The sequence below is a fragment of the Mytilus galloprovincialis genome, chromosome 9 (assembly GCF_965363235.1).
Source record: "Mytilus galloprovincialis chromosome 9, xbMytGall1.hap1.1, whole genome shotgun sequence".
Classification (NCBI taxonomy): Eukaryota; Metazoa; Mollusca; class Bivalvia; order Mytilida; family Mytilidae; genus Mytilus; species Mytilus galloprovincialis.
The window spans coordinates 83,510,605-83,534,943 of record NC_134846.1 but is presented as its reverse complement, the minus strand read 5'-3'; the positions used below and the strand labels follow the sequence as shown (position 1 = coordinate 83,534,943).

General features: G+C 33.5%; 2 protein-coding genes across 4 annotated transcripts in view; one reads left to right on the top strand and one right to left on the bottom strand.

The window, feature by feature from the left end:
- The window catches only part of LOC143046161 (uncharacterized), an 82,599-nt gene extending 77,867 nt beyond the window's left edge, over positions 1-4,732 (bottom strand). Inside the window, exon 1 of one of the 2 annotated variants that reach the window (XM_076219188.1) lies at positions 4,423-4,732. In XM_076219188.1, coding sequence (XP_076075303.1) covers positions 4,423-4,519 — 97 coding nt within the window. In that variant the 5' untranslated portion in view covers positions 4,520-4,732. Of the gene's footprint in view, positions 1-589; positions 642-4,422 lie in introns of those variants that run through there. The other variant, XM_076219189.1, reaches the window with a different exon arrangement.
- Positions 4,733-15,947: 11,215 nt separating this feature from the next.
- Positions 15,948-24,339, top strand: part of LOC143046160 (TATA element modulatory factor-like) — a 51,796-nt gene continuing 43,404 nt past the window's right edge. For both annotated transcript variants that reach the window (XM_076219186.1, XM_076219185.1), the window contains exon 1: positions 15,948-16,023. The gene's annotated coding sequence lies outside the window, so the exon portion shown is untranslated. The remainder of the gene's footprint in view (positions 16,024-24,339) is intronic.

Sequence of the window (24,339 nt, the reverse complement as noted above, 5' to 3'; positions counted from 1 at the left end):
CAGTCAGATTAATAGATAGGTAAATATTACCTTTTTACTGGAATTCACGGAATGGTTAGAATCAATGGAGGCATTTACAGGCTATTATATAATTAATAATAAATATATACATATTTTCTACATTGAAAAACAAAAATTAAATGTCTTTTCTTTTTCTTTAGAAATATTCACTTGCATCTCAAATTCTAGTGCCAATACTCTTATATGAGGGGGGTTGGGGGGGGGGGGGGGGGGTCGGAGGGGTCCTGATCCCGAAATCCTGGGCTTAAAAATTAAAAATCCTGACATCCCGAAAGGGTCAATCCAGAAATCAAGAGCTTGAAAACACCCGATCCCAAAGTCCCGAAAAAGGTCCTGCCTATATAATATACATGTATTATAGACAGTATATTATTTATAGTATATTTATATATATAGTATCTCAAAGTGATTTTAACAAAACCATTTCTATATTAAAGTAATCAGATCAAAATATTAGTCTTCCAGCAGTTTCTTGGTGAAAACTTTACAATGTTAAATTGAGAATGGAAATGGGGAATATGCCAAAGAGACAACAACCCGACCATAGAGCAGACAACATGTATCTTACCTTCTTTAAATATTGCTGTAATTATAAACCATGTCATCTCTCTTACAATTAAATATCCGTAGAAAATATCGTAAAGCTCTATAAATCATGTCATCTTTCTTATAATTAAATACCATTCGAAAATATCATTAGACCTTATACTGCCTAAGTCATTTAGTTTATCAAATATTTGTATTATACAACCTAATTAATGTTTCTACATTTGGACACCCTATCAGCGGACAGATAGTTATGTTAATTTCAGATACCTTTCAATGAAGTAACATGTATATGAAATAGGCCAAACATGTATATTGACTGACAAATATGAAAATAAAGCTAAAATCCACAAATAACTTGGCCTTTACCATATACATGCATGTACGTGAAAGCATACATGTACATTGTATCTGAATGATAGGATGAACTACATGTTCAAGTGTATCAAAGTTCCTACAATCGTTAAACACAGAATAGCTAATTGAAGGAATCTTCGAATTCTTATACCAGATCAAATAAGGACGACAAACACACATGTACATGTATATATAATTGTACATGTATAATGGTGTAAAAACAAGGAAGGCCTAAGATCTTGCTTTGCCTGGTTAAATTGTATCTTAGAGACTCTCTATTATATTTTGTTGTTTACCTCCTTTAAATGTTGTACAAAATATCTAATCCTAAATGTTGTTGAAATGTTGAATACTGTACAACATGAATGCAAACAATAATTTCTGAATTTACAGACACTTTGAAAGTTTGATTAAACTATTAATCCCATTTTAAGATTTAGAAACCCAACCTAGGTTTATGAAGTTAGTTACAAATGTTCATAAATGTAACCAGATGCTCCACAGGGTGCAGCTTTATACGACCCCAGTGGTCGAGTCCTGAACAGTTGGAGCAAATTTGGTCACAATATTCAAGCTTGATACTGTCTGAATTTGGATTGTGATCAAATGTTTTACATAATATGGGTTTTTGTCACAAAATTAATTAAAAAGATCTATAACAAATCTATTGCACAATACTGTGCAATTGAAGATTTCTTCTTAAAACTTTTTCAAATTTTGGAAAAAAAAGGAATCCCTTAAAAAAATGGTAAACAAAAAATACCCCCTAACTTTTTGAAATCCCCCTTCGAGCAATAACCCTTAAACTCAATCCCATGCTTTGCAGTACAATTTAAGAGAGATCCATACACTTTAACACAAGTTATTGTCATGACTGTTTGGAAACAAGAAACATGCTTCTTTTTGGCCCTTCTCAGGCCCCTTATTCCTACATATTTTGGGCAATTAACCCTAAACTTAATCCGTTATATGGTACGTTGTGGTACAATTTCAGAGAGATCCATACAAATACACACAAGTTATTGTCTGGAAACTAGAAAAATGCTTGTTTTGGCCACTTTTTGGCACTTAATTCCGAAACTTTGGCCCAATAACCCCGAAAATGAATCCAAACCTTCTAGTTGTGGTTTTAAACATTGCGGTATAATTTCAGAGCAATTGAAATACTTGTACACAAGTTATTATCCTGAAACTAAAAAAATGCTTGTTTTGGGCCCCTAATTCCTTAACGGTTGGGACCATCATCCCCAAAATTGATCCCAACCTTCCTTTAGTGGTATTGAACCTTCTGAAAAAATTTCATAATGATCTATTTACTTAAACAAAAGTTATTATCTGGAAACCATTGTGTCTTTGGACTACGCAGACGATGACATCATACCATTATACGATCCCAAAATTTTTTTGGGGTCGTATAAAAATGCATAAATTCATTCAAGAACAGATTTTATACAACCTTTAGAAGATTTTAATATACAGAAGGAAAATAATATGTAACACCCTCATAGTGATGAATAACTGCTTCCTATTGAGGTTAAAATGAGTATGAAAGGCAGACAATTTGCTAATGCATATTTTGGACTCAAAACATACATTTCCTGTTTGAATTGTCTTACACTTATCATTTTGGGATTATTTATAAGGTGCTGTTCGGTGTGAGCCAAGGCTCCATGTTGAAGGCTGGGCTTTGACATCTAACAGTTTACTTTTTACAAATTGTGACTTGGATGGCGAGTTGTCTCATTGACACTCATACCACATCTTCTTATATCTATGTATCTTTACATGTACATTTTTTGTACATACATATGTACATTTGTACATGTATGTCATTGTATTTTGAATGTGCATTATACATTCATCTATCATTAAAATAAGTTTTTTTAAGTTACATTTTGTTAACTATTTTTTACCTTAAAAATTAATACATGTACTTTATGACAACATGCATATGTAAACATGACTAATGCAAATAATACATGTACATGTATTGTTAATTATCATGATTATAATACAAGTTTGTGAATACATCTTTATTAATGAGATCTTGGAATTATCCAAATGCAATAAGAGTTGCTAATAGAAGTAGTTTAGATGCAAATCTGACCAATATGATAGGTCAGTGGGCATAAATAAGTACTTAAAAGTGAAATTCAAAGATATTTGCATGAGAAACAGTTCTATCTGCAATAGCAAAAAAAATCCATGAAAATGAGCTTTCATAGGACTTTAAAACTACTAACTACACTATCATGACTATGTGGTTGTTCAATGTTTGTAGTTGTTTGCCCAAAATAAGAAATGTTGTGTTGAGGGGTATACTTTATGGTACATGTACATGTATCTGTTACTTTTCTACTCAACTTGTCTAGGCTAAGAGTTATCAAGTTATCAAGCCGTCAATTTGAAATGAGAACAGCAATAAAAGCACTGTTCCTTTACTTTTTGTGTGTTTTGCTGTGCAGTACTGATTTTGGGTCATAGATGGATACCACATATATTCTTTATTTATCTATCTATTAAAGGCAATTTATATATCTAATGACATCCTTGTATACTAAGATCAGGTCACTTATTTGGATTATGCTGATTACAGATTTGCTCACTGTTGAAGGCTGTACAGTGACCTTTATCTGTAAACTTCTATGTCATTTGGTCTCTGGTTGTCTATTTTGCAATCATCTTATTTTTATACTTTAAAAATATAATTTCCTATTTGGGGAATTATATTGCAAACAAGTTATCACATGTTACATCAGGTCCATTTGTTTCAGCCTGATAAAAAAACATAATCAGGTTTGTCATAATCATGAAAACTATCAATTGGAAAAGAGTTCAACATATTGTATTAATAATTTGCAATATATTTTTAAGCATTGAAAATGGATTATATATTTTGATTCTTATATGTAGTACCAGATACATATATACATGTATATACATTTGTAACTTGTGTACTACCAGAGACATATATACGTGTATATACTACCAGAGACATATGTCTCTGGTAGTACACAAGTTATAAACATGATAAAAGATGAGACAATTTTTTTTTAAATACATGTAATCTCAATTATTGTCAAATTAAAGCAGTTCTTAAAAAAATTGTCACCTTGCAATTTTGGTAAGTTTTTTTTGGCTAGTAACTTGTAAATATTTTCCCTGTTTAAATCATTTAAACTTTTTTTTAAAGTTATACATGTGATATTTTGAGCATACAAACGAAAAAAATATTTCAAAACTTAAAATATATCAGGCAATCTGGTGACATGCCTGATAAATATTTATTTGGGAAAACATAGACTTTTCTAAATAACTTAGAAGAAAATACAATATCACCTGTAATATTACATGATATTGTGTATGATGAAACTGCAATAGATAAGCTCCTTTGAGATACCTGTAATTCAGGGGAGATAATCAATAGTAATTTGCATGTTTTATGTTATTCGATGTTTCATTTTAAATTAAACCGTACAAATACTTTTTATGACTTACTTGTTTTGCCATGCTTTCCTGCTTTTGCAAGCAGTTTTTGTAAATGAGAAATATCCCTATCTTTAACAGCCTGTAAAAAATCTTGATCTTTACCCATGTTGTTGAGTTGTTGAAAAATGTCACATTTTCACACAGAAAAACATCATTAAAAGTCACATATCCATTTTTTTCTAAGAGAAAAATAATTTTAAATTTAAAGTTAATTACAATTGTTGTTAATTTTATGTATTCCACCGTTATCTAATCATCACATAACATAAACAAATCATTTTGTAGCACCTTTCGTCCTTAGTCATAATTTCACACCTGAGTTGGCAGTGACCTTTTTTTAACCTGAATTGCGCATGTGTTGTAAACAATAAGAAGCGCGCGATTTTTCAAAAAGGTCAGAGGGTGTGATCTTCATGTCTCATCCGATATCACTCCACATAATGAGGGGTTATGTACAGGGAGTCCCATATTTTTTTAAACACTCTTTGGTGTCGGTTATGCTTTTCTATTCGTTATAACTAAAATTATTAATTTAAAATATCATTGATTTTCAGTGTAGTAAGTATAATAAAAATGATTTATATTTTTTTATATTTTTAGGTTTTTATGACTTATAAATCACTGATAAGAAAAATCAAAAAGGGGATATTACTTCAGGTGTTAGCACGTGTGAAAATATGGGGTGACTGTTTTGGGAAAAGGGAAGCAAAAAAGTTTGTAAACGGACTAACAAAAGTTAAATGACCCAGTGGAACGCTGAGACTACTATAACACAGTAGTGGATCAAGCCACCAACAATACGGTAAGGTCCACGTTTAATGGTCGCACATTTTCTTTGAATTTTGAAACTGATATAACTTGAAAAACAAACAGTATTATTTATTTACTCACATGAAACAAACCGGGATGTGGTATTCAGTACGTAGGAGAAACTGGACGATATTTATCTAAACGCACTCAAGAACATTTGTATCGTTTTAAAAGACCCAATAAATTCAAAAGTATCATTTACCAACACCTTAAGAAGCACAACCATCCTTTTAAGTATTTAGCAGTTCAACCTTTAGAAGTAGTAAATAAGCAGCCTGGTGAATCTCATTCAAAGTTTGTACGATCACGGAAAATAAATGAATTAAATTGGATTAAAAAATTACAGACAGTCTACCCTCTCGGTCTTAATGATAATATCATGGGAATTGGTAATATATCTAGAACCGATTCCGTTAACATTTTGGATATAGTTTCTAAAACTGTTCGTAAAAACCGTTCTCACGGTCGTAGAACAAATCGCAATCAAAGAAAATTTCGGACCAATCATACCTATATTTCGGACCTAATTTCTATTTCAAAAAACAACGGCAGACATTATCTCTTAACAAAACTCTGTTCATTACCGGTTAATAAGTTAAATAAAATTTTGGAGGATTGCAACACAATTTCATATAGCAGTCCTAAGTATGAAATTGTTCAAATTATTATGGCATATTGTTATTCTAAACTATTTCCCAAAATTGGTCGCCCTGAAGATCATAAAAAACATTTTATTAAAATAAATTATGTCAATAAAGGTTTTGATTTTGTAAATATTGCCGGTATATTTAACGACTATTCTGTTAAAGAACAAATTCCTGGATATTTTGACAATACTGAGCTACCTCTTATTTGTTATATTTACAAGAAATCTACCCGGAAATTTGTGTTTAATTATAGTCAATTGTGTAAAGATGTTAATATCAGTGAAAATACACCTACTTCATGTAATTGTAGTACCTCCGAATATATTTATGGACCCATTTCCCATGTTATAACAGGAGATCTTAACATCGTTCAAGACCGAGAGTTAAAAAGGACCTAAATATCGTCCCCCGTCAATTATTAATTGGAATGAGTGTCGTAATATCACCCACGACTCACTCCATACTTACTGTATGAAATGGATAAAACGGGAAAAAGCTGACAAAAAAATCTTTGTGCTCGTTTTTTAATTCAGTAATGAAGATAGTTGATATACGTATTCAACATTTTAAAGAACATTTTACTATTAACAATAACCACAATAAACCTATTTCTCGTATCAGACATAAACTAAAAGAACTAGCCAAGAAATTTGTTTTTGTCCCGGCCGATAAAGCTGTTAATAATATTATTATTGTTTGACGTAAATTTTATATTGAGGTTCTGAAAAAAGAAATCACCAATTCACCAACATTCCAACTGACTCAATTTTCAGAAAACGACATCTGTAACAAACATAAACTGTTAGCTACCGCTTTACAAGCAGAGCCAAATACAATGAAAGTCCCAACTATGTATTGGCTTCCAAAGCTACACAAAACACCTTACAAATATAGATTTATTTCGCCTTCAAGCCATTGTTCCACTTCTAAATTGTCTATTCTTCTTACCAGCACACTTGGTACAATTAAAAACCTGATAATAAATTGTTCAAATATGGCCTTCGAAAATAGTGGAATTAATTACTTTTGGAGTGTCAAGAACTCGTTGGAAGTACTTGATAAATTGCATGCTTGTATTGGTGATTTTGAATCTGTTCAAAGTTTTGATTTTTCTACCTTGTATACCACATTGCCTCACATTCTCATTAAGAAAAAATTCACACACCTAATTAAATGGGCATTTAAAAAATCAGAATGTGAATATATATGTTCAAACTCTTTTAGGTCATTTTTTAGTAGCAATAAACAAAAAAACTATGTCAATTGGACAATCTTTGATACTATATATGACCTTGAATTTTTACTAGATAACGTGATTTTTGTTCGCTTTGGGGATTCCGTATATCGTCAGATTATCGGAATTCCAATGGGGACTAACTGTGCACAACTTATTGCGGACCTGTTTTTGTATTGCTATGAGTTACAATTTATGACAAAAATAAGCAAAGACCCATTGAAACAACATCTGATAAACAAGTTTAATAATACTTTTAGATATTTGGATGATATTTTGGCTCTCAATAATGACGACTTCAGTATGTATATTAAAGAAATTTATCCCGCTGAACTTACTTTAAATAAAGCTAATACTAACAATGACCACTGCCCTTTCCTCGATCTTGATATCTATATCACTAACGGAAAGCTGAATACTAAAATTTATGATAAAAGAGATGATTTTTCATTTCCTATCGTTAATTATCCATTTTTAGATGGTGACGTTCCCTTGTCACCATCTTACGGTGTTTATATATCTCAACTTGTACGATTCGCTCGTGTATGTAACAATGTTTTAGATTTTAACGAGAGAAATTTATGTATTACTGAAAAAATTATTACACCAGGGTTTTCGATATCACAAACTAGTCAAAACATTTACTAAATTTTATCATCGGTATGAGGACATCATTCGTAAATATAGCTCAACATGCAGACTTCTATAAATACGTTCAGGTATTTCACATCCAATTTTTTATGGAAATATTCTTTATAAAGCACAACGGTGTCAGTATTCACCTCAAAAACTAACAAAACCTTTGAATAGACTTATTAAGAAGGGATATACATGTAGTTATGATACTGTTGTCAGGTCATTAAAGATTGCATATTTTGGCGTTAATATTGATTCACTTATAGGGTCTTTGCATCGGAACTAAACACATTTATTCAAAAACCAGTTGTTGGCATGACACGGGTTATGTTCTTCTCATATATGTTATGATGGTATGATACTAAACCCCTAACGGGAAGGATTGTGCCTGATGTTCATATGATGAAATCATAATCTTTCAGTCAGTTTAATTGAAGTCTGGAGCTGGCATGTCAGTTAACTGCTAGTAGTCTGTTGTTATTTATGTATTATTGTCATTTTGTTTATTTTCTTGGTTACATCTTCTGACATCAGACTCGGACTTCTCTTGAACTGAATTTTAATGTGGGTATTGTTATGCGTTTACTTTTCTACGTTGGCTAGAGGTATAGGGGGAGGGTTGAGATCTCACAAACATGTTTAACCCCGCCGCATTTTTGCGCCTGTCCCAAGTCAGGAGCCTCGAGATCTGGCCTTTGTTAGTCTTGTATTATTTTAATTTTAGTTTCTTGTGTACAATTTGGAAATTAGTATGGCGTTCATTATCACTGAACTAGTATATATTTGTTTAGGGGCCAGCTGAAGGACGTCTCCGGGTGCGGGAATTTCTCGCTACATTGAAGACCTTCTGCTGTTGTTTTTTTCTATGGTCGGGTTGTTGTCTCTTTGGCACATTCCCCATTTCCATTCTCAATTTTATTACATATAATACATGTCTCTGCTGTAACTATCTCAAATCGGGAGTCTGTGGTTCAATGGTTATCGTTAGTTCGTGTCTTTCGTGGTTGTTTTTTTGTCGTATACACTATTTTGTTATAAATTAGGCCGTTAGTTTACTAGTTTAAATTGTTTCAAATTTTACATGTCTGGGAGGCTTTAAAAGTACTGTATATGGTATTTCATTGTTGGAGGCCGTACGGTGGCCTGTAAATAGATCCGCTTTATTTAAATTCCGGTGGACAGCTGTCTCATTGGTAACCATACAATATCTTCCTTTTTATATTGAGTTCCAGTTTGATTTAGAAATCAATGGGGGATAGAGGTAATTTCGAGTTCTGCATGTGCGGCCGGTTCAATTTGAAGGCAATATATGATTAAAATACAGATCCTATGTCAGGCTTTGTATTTAAACGAAGCGTTGAACCAGGATATGTATTTTAATTAGCTTGAAATGCAGATTGAGTTCATTATCACAGGTTATGTTCGATATTTCCAGTATTCATAATCCTCACCCTAATCAATCTGTGAAATAATCTCACTACGATTTTTGCTAATGTGCTTTGTCTATATGCCTTTTTGTGCTTCTTTGTTACATTTTTTTATAGTCAGTGATTAAGATTATACACAATGTTGACTGCTGTACCCCTATTTGTGACATTTTTACTAATTGTGTCTGTTTGTTTTGTTCACAGATCGTTCAAATGTCAATATAACGGAATTTTATGCGACTGTCATACAAGTGAGAGGTTAAGCTAGCTATAAAACCAGGTTGAATCCACCATTTTCTACATAAGAAAAATGACTGTACCAAGTCAGGAATATTACAGTTGTTATCCATTCGTTTAATGTGTTTGGGCTTTTGATTTTGCCATTTGATTCTAGAACTTTCCGTTTTGAATTTTCCTCGGAGTTCAGTATTTTTGTGATTTTACTTTTCATTCATTATTTTTAAGGTATTCCATGAGTCCAGTATCTAAAGGCCTTAAAGATTGTCTGGTGGCAGCTGATTTTTTTTTTCTGAAAAGCAGACCCTTCAAGTTCAGGTGAGTCTTGTAAGGATTGTTGGACAAACGATATCCAAACTTGCAAGCCAACACTTAATACCAAAACTTTTAACATTAACTCCACTGATATACGAAATATATATACACCATATTTCGCAATGATACTTGCAAGACTACCAATACTGTGTATTTTTTTACAGAATAATGGTGGGTGAGTCAGAATAGCCAATTCACAAACGTATGAACGCCAATCGGAGTGACTATGAATGTAAGTCAACTCTGCCTTCAACGTTGACATTTGAGATTCCATATGGCCACACAAGGCAGATCTCAAGCTGATCAACTAGACATTACCATTGATCTAAACACTGCTTGGTCTAGGGAGGAGAGCATTACTCAGAAAAGATTTAAGATAAGAAATTAAAAACGTATTAAACGTCGGCATCAAATGGGATCAATGAAAAACGTGCAGGGCTAACCAACACATCGGCATGGATATGCTAGTTTCGTTTTGGAAACATAAATACGCAGCCGTTTTTGGAAATATCAATTTTGCTGGAAGCCCTCTGTTCATCTGGTTGTTTTTTTTGGTAAATAAGAGACGTTTTACGAATAAATCAATCCTATAGTATAAAATGAGAGGTTTACCCAATTTCAATGTCCACGCCCTAAGTTTTTTTCCTTGAAATATAATTGCCATACACAATATAGCATTAATAAAGGCAACAATATAGTATTCCGCTGTTCAAATGTAATAAATCGATAGAGAGAAAACAAATCCAGGTTACAAACTAAAACCGAAAGAAACCCATCTACTATTCGAAGAAAACAATGGAACTGAAGTGCAACAAAAACAAATGCCAGCATACATAGAAACGGAAGATTAGTTATAACTAATGGGATTATCATCTTGAAATATAAAGATTATTTATTTATTTGAAAACAACTCCCTTATTCTTGACTTGAAAAAAAATGGGTTGAACCGGGTTTTATGGCTAGCCAAACCTCACGCTTATATTGCAATGTTAAAAAATATCGCTTAAATGACAAAACTACGTGACAAGAAAACAGTACAAACAAAAATAAGAACACTCAGCACAGAGAAACGCAAAAATAAATAATATAAATTATGGATGGAGAGTTGTCTCATGCATTGTCACTCATACCACATATTGTTATATATAAAGACAATTTCAAATGAGCTGCTTTTGAGAAATGTTGTTTAACTGTACGATTACATTGACAGATTCCACAGGTTGCGATAGACCAAACTCCACCCGAAGAAGAAATCATTCAACACGCCCATGAATGAAGATGTCAGCGCTGAGAACGAGTAACATGCAATGCCAGTCTGGTAGAAAAAAGGGATAACATACATACGAGAATACCATGACCTTTATTTGAAAATTGACGTCATTCTGCTCTGTAGTGTGTCTTTTAAAAGACTGAGTATATCTCCAAATTAAAACGATATTCACGGGCTTGTATTTCCTATATGATGATACCAATGAAGTTGAAAGCTTCCATTCGTAAATTTAAAGGACGCCATCACGAGTTGGTTGACCGTTATGGAATATTCGTTTCCCAGATGATAGCGGATATGTTCCTAATGTCTTACCTACAATAGCCAGGGCGATGTCAGTTTATTTTAGACTTATGACTTCAAATGTACCTCTGATAACTTTCATCTCTTTCAAGAAGTCAGATTTAAAACAAAAAAAGCCTGGTATCCTTCATCTTTTGATGCAACAGCGAAAATTATCAAAATTAAATTAAATTACCTGATGAACCCAAATATGCTGCTGATGACTGAGAAAGTAATTAGAGATGCGTTTACCGTGGTTTCACAAAGGTATACCAAAGATAACAATATGTGGAAGAATAATATATTTACCTAAACAAATAAGATTTCTCTATTCTGGGTAATAGAGTAACCCAGAGAAAATGCCTGCCATGGAAGCTCTGGACAACATTAGAGAAGAAGATGGTCATTGATATATAGTTTGGAAGTAGATCTTGACTTGCTATCGGAGCATCATGATTACCACAATGAATTGTAACTGGTAAGTTAGAAAAATATACACAAGATCCTCAAATCCAATCAACTCTTGAGGTTGAAACGTCAAATTGACAAGAATACAATACCTGTATTCTGAACCGAAGCTAAAAACAAGTGTTTTAGTACTTTTCCTTAAGGACTTATCCCAAAACTATATGCCATTAACACCGTAGGTCTGAAATCAAAAGCGTGAAAATGTGCAAAACAAAATGTGCTCTAGAATGAGATTAAACGATGCTATTGAATAGATTTATGCGACCAAAGGTACCTGTACCTTCTAGACGTGTCTTCTGAAAATTACACTTTTCTTGTGAGGGGAAATTTAGACGATCAGATATATATATTATATCATACTTCCATGGATATTCAAACCATGAGTTTTTTTTATTTATATGATCTTCGAGGTTTCCTTTAAAAACAACATTGATGACTCGTATGAAGAGAAGCATTTTTGGGTAGACATCAACCGCGCATGCACATTAGACATGATGAAGTTGGTGATCCAAACTTTGATCACATATATCTTCATTCTATACAATCCCGTAAAAAGGTAATGAATTGATTAATATTTTATCGACGTAGATTTACGCAACCACATGTACAAACAACTACAAGATACATAACATATATATATATATTATAAGGATGACTTTTTTTTTGTTGACTTGTAGCAGAGCCCTATCTTTTTGGGTTTTTGTCATGGCATTATCGAGTTTTTTTCGACTAATGAAGAGCTTTATCACTGTTGTATCTTTCGCGTCTCTTTTTTGATAGAATAAAATGTTAATGTTGTGCTTTCGGAGCACACATTTGACATCCATCTTGTAAAATTCATTTCCGTCGACTGTCCATAGTTTTGAAGGAATTCGTGATTGGAAAAACAATGGAAAGACACCATTGACTGTTACACATTTATCAAATTTGGGCAGTATTAGCCAACCATATTTGGAGTAGATATGTAGGATTGTTAAAATGAGTTCACTGATTGATTACTGGTAATCAGGATGCGATAAGATCACTATGCTGAACAGTCTCTCTTTTGATTTAGTTTGATGGGCTGAGACTTTTTGTATGTGTTTGAAAACGCATTGCATCATTCTATATACCAACTCCTGAAGAAAGATTTTGACAAAACGTTCTCGAAAGACAGCGTTGGTCTCATCTCCATCCAGGACAAATATCTTACTGGATTTGGTGAACAGTATACCACTACCAATGCAGCCCAATGGCATGTAATCCCACTTAGAACTAAGATAAAGACAAAGATATATTTGATCCACGCGAACTAGATATGTGTTGGGAAAATATTATTTTGTTTCATGAAAACAAAACACGGGTGATGGTAACTATGTTCGTCGACTCGACGACACACAAATTAAAACAATGTCGATCCGCTATATCGCTCACAAGACAAATTCAAACCGTGATCCCTGACAGACCATTCGGGAAAACAGCAATTTTATTTTACTCTTCTAACAAGTTATCAAGAATATAGATGATACTTATCGAGATCCTGTAGCAATATCACCTGGAAATGTTTGGTCAACTGTGCGATTGATGTTCGAACAAAATGGGTTTGCCACCATTGATTTTACTGGCCCAAAATCAAATGTAAAGTAAAGAGGCAAACAGATTACCTCTACAAAGTATAAGATAACTAGAGTAATTGTTCTCAATTATTTCAAAAATAGTTTAAAGTCAAACAAAACATTCAAGTGAGCAAGCAACTATCAAACCGTACAGATCTAATTTGATAAACTCGAGACCTTACCAATTTGTTTTAAACCTATCCTTGAAACGCAAATGGAAGCTGCTTCTTAAATCACCAGAACATGAACGATATTCCAATAACGCTGTCAGCTTTATCACCACTCCAGAACTCGCCGATCCTCTATATATCCATTGAAGAATTGCAAGCATTTACATTGTACATCGATCGAATTAGTATCTCAAAAAAGAGGGACGAAAGATACCAGAGGGACAGTCAAACTCTTAAATCGAAAATAAACTGACAACGCCGGGCTAAAAATGAAAGAAGACAAACAGATAAACAATAGAACACATGACATAACAAAGAAAACTAAAAAATAAGCAACACGAACTCCACCAAAAACTAGGGGTGATCTAAGGTCCTCCGGAAGGGTATGCAGATCCATGCTACACATGTGGCACCCGTCGTGTTGCTTATGTTATAATAAATCCGGTAAAAAGTCTAATTCGGTAGGTCACATTCATGAAAGGGAAGGGGATTGTAGTTACGACGTAAGGAACATATCCGATATCATTTGTGAAACGGTTATTCCATAACGGTCAACCAACTCGTGATGGCGTCCGTAAAATTTACAAAGGGATGATTTCAACTTCGCCATTTGGAACTCTTGGTTTAATAGCTTCCTTGTGAGCAGCAACCCTCTATCAAGAAAATCATGATAGGAAATGCAAGCAAGGGAATATCGTATCAATTGGGAGATATATACCCCGTATACAGGTGCTGCTGGAATGTTGCTACTTAGAAATGGAAAGTTCACAATTGGAAAGCTGAAACCATCTCTTTTGTCGTAAAGTTTTGTTTTCAACCGACCCTCATTGTCAATTTGTAGATGAAAGTAAAGATATGAGGCCGACTTAACTGTATCTGGTGTATCCTTTATCTATAGTTCGATTGAATAGATGCGTTCAACATAGTGTAAGTCACCAAGCTTTGAATTATTTAGCGAAAGAACGTCATTTATATAGCGGAAAGTAGAGTCAAAGGATATTGCTAACTTCTTATCTTTCTTCCTAAGAAGTTCCTGTATGAATTCAGTCTCATAATAATAAAGAAACAAGTCGGCAAGAAAGGTGCACAATTGGTTCCCATTTGAATGCCGACAGTCTGTTGAAAAATACGTCCTCCGAACGTAACACATATGTTGTCAATAAATAAATCAAGCATCTTGATAATGTCAGTTTCAGAATATTTTTTTGTTTGAATCAGAGTGATACTCTACACAGTTGGATGTATCCCTCCCTAAGACAAGATACTTGTATCTACGCTGGCCATTTTTTTTTATGAAACAATGCAATACCATGCAACTCCTTCAATTTAGTTTAGAATGTGGAATACTTGTGTAAAATGTAGAAAAGTCAAAAGCCGTTTTAATACTATTGCAAGATGAAAGAGAGTTAGATTGTATGTACTCTAAAAGATCTTTGGAATTTTTATGGATCCACATATGATTCACGCCACCTCAAGTTGAGCATGGCTCCAAATACAAACCACCTTTTTGAACTGAAGTCAGGAGAATACAACGTTTTACTATTTTGGAATTCAGCAGTCCGTAACATTTGATGGGGATGCTAGCTTCTTTTAAATAGATGGTACACATGGATCGATCGGATTGTGTGAACTCATTCAGTGTTAAGAAATGCCCTGATTTAGATGTGAATGAGCCTAAAGATTTAATCAATTACGTGGATCAGATAAATCTTAGTCTCGGTCAAAGAAAAAAACTTGACAACATTTCAAAAGACAAACAACAGTACGCAAAAACACAACATATACATCTAACTAAATACTGGGCAACACGATGGGGTATCTAGTTTAAAAGATGTGTCCGAGATCCCGATTTCCAACCAATGTGGATAAAAATGAAACATATACAGGTCTATAACTTATTTAAATACATTGTATTAAATATCTCTGACTGAATGTATTTTCAATGTTAAACACAGAAACATAGAAAGGTAGAATCTTGCACGGGCAATATTAGTTACAATGTTGATGTACGTACACCTAACCTAGCAAGACTTCGTAAGGGAGTAATTTCCCCTTTAAAATCATGACAAAAACTGATCTCCAGGCTACAATATTCCAGAGACATACAAGGAAACGATTATTTAACTTAAAAAAAGGTATGATTTTTTCCTAAAAAATTTTTTTGATCCCAAATTTGATGAAGAAAAAATAGCAGATGACAAAAAATATTCTGAAATCATAATCCAGATTTTTTTTATACCTAATATAGTGTTAAATTAAAAGATTGTTTGATTTGCAAGAGAACAAAAATTCTGTGTCAGACAAAAAACTATATTCCCCTCCTAGAAGTGAAATGGTTGTTCCCTGATACTTGAACCAGTATATCGATATCAGGTCTGATATTTCAAAATATTTTAGACATCCCTGTACATCCGGATTAAAAAACCGGAAGTTCCGGAAAAGTTCTGAATTTAGTCTACTTAGGCGAAAAACGTCAGCATCAACAAAACTTTGAAGATATCCTGTAAATAGAAATGATAAATGTTAGTTCATTTACAAGTGATACAATTCACATTTAAGTTCTACTTTATATTGTCATTGAGGTAGTTGTGTTCTCATGAAATATGGTGTATATAGTGTGAAGAGGCATTTGTATACACACAACATACAATTTGCCTGTCATGCCCATGTGTACACATTTGTCCATGTCTGTTTCATTGAACTTTAGATAGTAATCAGCAAAATAATCTAGGCCAACCTCCTGACAAAAGTGATACCAGTACTTTGGAGCTAAGGTTCCACTTAGAAAGACAATAAAGCAATCACTATGCCTGTTTACAAATCACATACAGTGGAGTCCCCGGTGTCGGCGCGGCCCGTGACATCGCGCATTAGCTGATTTCGTCATGTCAACACAGTAACACATACAAAATCGTTCTTGTTATTGTTTTAGCCTTCCGAAGGGATAAAAAAGAATAAAATTGATAAGTTCAAGAATTAATTAACAACTGCAATCCCGTGATTTACCATATTTGGCCAATTTCCATTAAAACAATTACATCATCGGATTATTTTTGTTTTATTTCAGTCAAATTAATATCAGATTGAAATATTTTTTGCTCTGCATCCTTGGAAGTGTGTTTGGTACAAACTCAGCTATATTTCGTAGTATACATCTTTCCTTTATTTCAAATAAGCTATTTTTGGAAGGCATGCGCGAAATCACCGGACATTGGAGGAACTCTCAGAACAGGGGTTTTCCTAATTTTGGACACACATTACACAAAATCTAAAGGATGTAACCATACAAACAGAAGATTTTATGAAATAAAAGTATGTTATGAATGTGTTCACACAAAATTATCCAATTTTTGGTTTTATCACTTGAATGAAGTGAAGTCATAAGTCTTAGGTGCGCGGATACACCGGACTGCACCGTACATCATCTCATTGCAATCACAAAAACAGACAAACTATGGAATTAATCAGACAGTCTCATAACATGAACACACTTTCATACCCAATTCCATCCTGTAGAACACTTACTAAAAAACAATTAAAAGCTGGAAAAGCTTTCCTCTGAGTATTGTGATGAGTGACAGTCACTCTATTGAGTCCTTCATTGAAAGTAGCAGGTACATTTACAACGATTTCCGAAGGATTACAAGAACAAGATTATTGTCCCAAGGAATAATTAATTTATCCCCAAAACATGATTTTATATGGTGTAATACTGCTAAGATTGTAAAATTATATGGTCTGAGACGTTTTAATCGTTAATACTCTTGAAATATAAATACAAGTTATCTTCAAGAAATCAATTTGTATGAAATTTTTTAAGTTGTCTACCTCTTGAATAATTACGTCCTCCATATTATTTTCAACAAGTAATTTGCATACATAAACTTACAAGACATGTTAATTGATTTCCTGACAATGCCTGAAGTTAAATTGCACTTTTATTGAATAAACACAACTTATATCTTAGAATTATTTACTTTAATATTATTTTAAGTAGTATAACATCATGTGTTCGAGACAAATCAATATGTCCTTTGGATATTAAATAGTTCTTCTAATCCTTGGGAAATGGTGTTAATGCAAAGTAGCTGTCTCAACAATATGACAACATACATTTTGTACTACTTCAATAAATTGATCTTGATATTTAACAATAGATAAAATAAAAATGTGCACAAACATAATTATAACATTCTACATTTTTAGGCAGTTAAGCTGCCTTATGCGAGCACCCTAGATTTGTGTTCTACCCAATAAATGCTGAAAGGCATGCCTTTTTTATACGACCGCAAAATTTGAAAAATTTTTCGTCGTATATTGCTATCACGTCGTCGTCGTCTGCGTCGTCGTCCGGCGTCCGAATACTTTTAGTTTTCGCACTCTAACTTTAGTAAAAGTGAATGGAAATCTATGAAATTTTAACACAAGGTTTATGACCACAAAAGGAAGGTTGGTATTGATTTTGGGAGTTTTGGTCCCAACATTTTAGGAATTAGGGGCCAAAAAGGGCCCAAATAAGCATTTTCTTGGTTTTCGCACTATTACTTTATTTTAAGTTAATAGAAATCTATGAAATTTTGACACAAGGTTTATGACCTCAAAAGAACGGTTGGGATTGATTTTGGGAGTTTAGGTTTCAACAGTTTAGGAATTAGGGGCCAAAAAAGGGCCCAAATAAGCATTATTCTTGGTTTTCGCACAATAACTTTAGTTTAAGTAAATAGAAATCAATGAAATTTAAACACAATGTTAATGACTACAAAAGGAAGGTTGGTATTGATTTTGGGAGTTTAGGTCCCAACAGTTTAGGAATTAGGGGCCAAAAAGGGACCCAAATAAGCATTTTTCTTGGTTTTCGCACCATAACATTAGTATAAGTAAATAGAAATCTATGAAATTTAAACACAAGGTTTATGACCATAAAAGGAAGGTTGGTATTGATTTTGGGAGTTTTGGTCCCAACAGAATAAGGGGCCCAAAGGGTCCAAAATTAAACTTTGTTTGATTTCATCAAAATTGAATAATTGGGGTTCTTTGATATGCCGAATCTAACTGTCATGACTGTGTATGTAGATTCTTAACTTTTGGTCCCGTTTTCAAATTGGTCTACATTAAGGTCCAAAGGGTCCAAAATTAAACTTAGTTTGATTTTGACAAAAAATGAATCAGTTAGGTTCTTTGATATGCTGAATCTAAAAATGTACTTAGATTCTTGATTATTGGCCCAGTTTTCAAGTTGGTCCAAATCGGGGTCCAAAATTAAACTTTGTTTGATTTCATCAAAAATTGAATAAATGGGGTTCTTTGATATACCAAATCTAACTGTGTATGTAGATTCTTCATTTTTGGTCCTGTTTTCAAATTGGTCTACACTAAAGTCCAAAGGGTCCAAAATTAAACTTAGTCTGATTTCAACAAAAATTGAAATCTTGGGGTTCTTTGATATGCTGAATCCAAAAATGTACTTAGATTTTTTATTATGGGCCCAGTTTTCAAGTTGGTCCAAATCAGGATCTAAAATTATTATATTAAGTGTTGTGCAATAGCAAGTCTTTTCAATTGCACAGTATTGCGCAATGGCAAGAAATATCTAATTGCACAATATTGTGAAATAGCAAATTTTTTTTTAATTAGAGTTATCTTTCTTTGTCCAGAATAGTAAGCAAGAAATATCTTATTGCAAAATATTGTGCAATAGCAAGATTTTTTTTTAATTGGAGTTATCTTTCTTTGTCCAGAATCAACTTAAATCTTTGTTATATACAATATACAATGTATATTCACTTTTTACTACCAACTGATAAATTATAATAAATAACATTCAGTGATAACAAGCAGTTTTTTTTTACATCTTAATATTTTATGATGTATTTAAATGAGTAGTTATTGTTGCAAACTCCATTAGAAATTTTAATTGAGATTAGTTTTGGAATAAGGGAAAGGGGGATGTGATTAAAAAAATTGGGTTCAATTTTTCTCATTTGAAATTTCATAAATAAAAAAGAAAATTTCTTCAAACATTTTTATGCCCCACCTACGATAGTAGAGGGGCATTATGTTTTCTGGTCTGTGCGTCCGTCCGTCTGTTCGTTCGTCCGTCCGTTCGTCCGTCCGTCTGTCACGCTTCAGGTTAAAGTTTTTGGTCAAGGTAGTTTTTGATGAAGTTTAAGTCCAATCGACTTCAAACTTAGTACACATGTCCCCTATGATATGATCTTTCTAATTTTAATGCCAAATTAGAGTTTTTACCCCAATTTCACGGTCCACTGAACATGGAAAATGATAGTGCGAGTGGGGCATTCGTGTACTGAGGACACATTCTTGTTTTGAGAGGATTAATATTCAACAGCATAGTGAATTGCTCTAAGAGAAAACAAAAATTTTAAGTTCATTAGAACACATTCATTCTGTGTCAGAAACCTATGCTGTGTCAACTATTTAATCACAATCCAAATTTAGAGCTGAATCCAGCTTGAATGTTGTGTCCATACTTGCCCCAACCGTTCAGGGTTCAACCTCTGCGGTCGTATAAAGCTACGCCCTGCGGAGCATCTGGTTATTATCTTCCTGGATATTTTGTTATTTATAACTAATTGGACAGTTTTTTCATACATTTAATTCTGGATTACAAAAAATATGATCAGAAAAACCTTAAATGATCTTCGAATCACCCCAAAGTTTTAAAGTTGCACATATGAATTAGAGCACATTAGGAATCCTTGTGCAGTTTATTATCCCCTGAGCTTTTGGCAAAGATGTCAAAGAACAAATGTATGAAATATTTAATTGCTGAAAATCTCTAAAGACAAGTAGTTTAGATTTCCCAAATGACAAAAGTCGTATGAATATTGTTTGTCGTCAATACGTAGTCAACTACATCAGTAGTCAACTACATCAGTAGTCTATTATATAAGTTCAACTGTTCATGCTGTTGGCGGCAATTTCAAATCATAAGACGAAATTTTCGTATCTTTTCAATTTGGAGATAGGGGTTCAAATTAGCGGTGGTCCGAGGTCTGCAGCCTTCCTCTTTTGCAGTCGGACTTTCGACTTGGTACTAGCTATGCCCGACCGACATTCCACTTGAAAGAAAATTAAAAAAAAATTTTGCAAACTATTTTACCAAAGTCCTAATAAACGATCTAAAACTTATTTTCTTCATTATTATACATGACAGCGATGTTCATTTTGTTCAACCGCTAGCTTTATGAAGAAAACCACCGACAAATAATGTGTAAATTCGAGAAAAATCGTATCTGACAAAAACAACATTGAAAACAAAGTGGATGCCAGACAATTACAATATCGGATCCGATTCCGGAAGCGGAAAAGGGTAATTCCGGGTTTTGGGCGATCAACTAAAAAAAACCAGAAAGGTGAAAAAAATACATCTATGCATGGTAAATAAATATAAACACTAGAATTGAAAAGCAAAAGATATATGTAAAAGAAAGAAAAAGCAGAAAATATTTTGTACAGAAACTCAAAATTACTTTTTGACCAATTTTAAGGTCAAAAGTCAATACAATGTGACCGTTGGGAAAAGTATATATAGGGGGAGTTCACTATACATCCTCCTGTTTGAGAACCTGGAAATGGTGGAGATTCCCACCCCTAAACTATTTATACTCATTTCTCTAATTCTTCTTCAATTTATCCCTATCTGCACCCATTGTATAAAAAAAAAAAATCAACGTGTGGTTCGTTTGATCTCAGTTCTTCATTGGTTAAAATCCGATTATGACGTCAAATTTTCTTGCTTTCCTCTGAATTTCCTATTGTGACGGCATGAAAAAAGGCGACCATGTCTGCTGACATCACATAGAGAGAACACATCTTTATGAAAATCACTTGAAAAGAAGGGAAAATTTTGCCAGCTTATTATTTTTAATGTCAAAATCCAATACAATGTGACAGCTGGGAACAGTATATCTAACCATATACAAATGTATATGTTCCTGTTTACCAGTGATAAATGTTGGTAATGCATGTTGGATGCTTTGAAAGTGTAAACATATAACTGCAAATTCAATGGGTATTTTTTTTCTCAATTTTGATGGGTCAGTTAAAAAAGCTGGAAGTTTATTACTTTATTTTCTTCACAAATAGTGCAATTAGATTATTTGATACCTTAATGTAAGCAAATCATATGATAAATAGGTGGAGTCCTTTGGGCCACTCTACCCCCTCCTGTTTGATAACTTTGAAATGGATGAGATCCCCACCCCTCAACCATATACATTCATAAAATTGAGAATGGAAATGGGGAATGTGCCAAAGAGACAACAATCCGACCATAGAAAAAAACAACAGCAGAAGGTATGGAATTATATAACTAATTAAATGAAATATAGGAGAAGTCCCTTAAGGGCCACCCCACGCCCTCCTGTTTTAAAACTTGGAAACAGTCGAGATCTACACCCCTAAACCATATTTATTCATGTATGGTACACTAAATCTAATCAAATGAAATACAGGGGGAGTCCCTGGGGTCACTCTACCCCTCCTGTTTGGGAACTTTGAAACAGTCCAGATCCCCACCCCTAAACCATATATATATATTCATGTATGGGACAATATAATAAATCAAATGAAATAATGAGGTTCGTGGGGCCACTTTACCCCTTCCTGTTTGAGAATTTGAACATGGTTGAGATCCCCACCCTCAAACCATATATATTCATGTATGGGACAATATAACAAATCAAATGAATTATAGGGGAGTCCCTGTGGTCACCCCACCCCTCCTGTTTGAGAACTTGGAAACAGTTGAGATCCCCACCTCTAAATTAAACCATATATATTCATGTATGGGACATAAGAAATAAACAAGTGGAATATAGGGAGAGTCCTTAGGGTCACCCTACCCCTTCCTGTTTGATAACTTGGAAACAGATGAGATCCCCACCCCTCAACCATATATATTCATGTATTAGACAATATAACAAATCAAATGAAATATAGCATGTATAAGGGAAGTCACTGTGGTCACCCAACCCCTCCTGTTTGAAAACTTGATAACGGTCAAATTCCCACCCCTTAACCATATATATTCTTTTATTTAGAAGAACTGCAATCATTGCGAACTTGTACCATTGCAGACTCATGACCATGAAAAAAATGTACTTGATATATGCGTTGCTTTTGATAACCTTGATAAAATATGAATCATTTGCCTTAATGATTAATTCATTAAATGAACATAAATGTACAATGTACAATGAAGTATGAATGTTTAATGTTTGTTCTTTTAAATTATTAAACAAAAAATTGAAGCAACATTGCCACAGTTTTCATCATTATGTTTGCCTCTCTATTGACCTCATTATTTTTGTCGAGCCTGCAACTTTTGTTGCAGAAAGCTCGACATAGGGATAGTGATTCGGCGGCGGCGGCGGCGTTAGCTCACTTCTTTAAAGCTTTATATTTTAGAAAGTGGAAGACCTGGATGCTTCATACTTTGTATATAGATGCTTCATGTTACGAAGTTTCCGTCAGTAACATGTCCAATGTCCTTGACCTCATTTTCATGGTTCAGTGACCACTTGAAAAAAAAGTTCAATTTTTTTGTAATGTTGAATTCTCTCTTATTATAAGTAATAGGATAACTATATTTGATATGTGTGTACCTTGCAAGGTCCGCATGTCTATCAGACAGTTTTCACTTGACCTCGACCTCATTTCATGGATCAGTGAACAAGGTTAAGTTTTGGTGGTCAAGTCCATATCTCAAATACTATAAGCAATAGAGCTAGTATATTCGGTGTATGGAAGGACTGTAAGGTGTACATGTCCAACTGGCAGGTGTCATCTGACCTTGACCTCATTTTCATGGTTCAGTGGTTATAGTTAAATTTTTGTGTTTTGGTCTGTTTTACTCATACTATATGCAATAGGTCTACTTTATTTGTTGATTGGAATGATTGTAAGGTGCACATGTCTAGCGGGCAGATGTCATGTGACCTTGACCTCATTTTCATGATTCAGTGGTTAAATCTAAGTTTTTGATTTTTATTCTTTTTATCAAATACTATATGCCATAGGTCAACTATATTTGGTGTATGGAAATATTTTATGATCTTTATGTCAGTCACGCAGGTTTTATTTGACTGTGACCTCATTTTCACGGTTCATTGCACAGTGTTAAGTTTTTGTGTTTGGTCTATTTTTCTTTAACTATAAGTAATGGGTCAACTATATATTTTGTATAGAAGCATTGTTAGCTGTACATGTCTGCCTGGCATGGTTCATCTGACCTTGACCTCATTTTCAAGGTTCATTGGTCTTTGTTTAGTTATCTTGGCTAATGTTTAGTTTATGTGACAGTTGTAATAAAGCTTAGCTTTATACTTAGGACTATCAACATAATATCAATGATTAGTATAAAAGGCGAGACATTTCAGCGTGTGCACTCTTGTGTTAATAAGCCTCTCTAAATTTGGGATTGATTGTATGCTTAGTCCGAATAAAAGTGACACCTTAAAGACTATTTTAATATTTTTATGTGAGGCCTTCGTACAAATTAGAGTAGCCTTTCAAGAGTCAAGACATCATAATTACTTATACTAGTTGTATGCTTATAATTCATACATGTAGCTGATTACTTAAAATATTTGTATATATTGGTAAAATATGTTGCCTTTCAGTATGCTGTCCTGTATCAATCTAGAACTGCAATAGCAATGAACACTTGCATTAATGAGAATGCAATTTAATATTTCGACAAAAAAACCTCAGACTAGCAAATCAACACTCATTGTTTTGAAAGTCCTGCACACCATTTAACTAAAGCTCTATATCTTTGCTTGTTATCACAGATGAATGCAGATAAATGTATG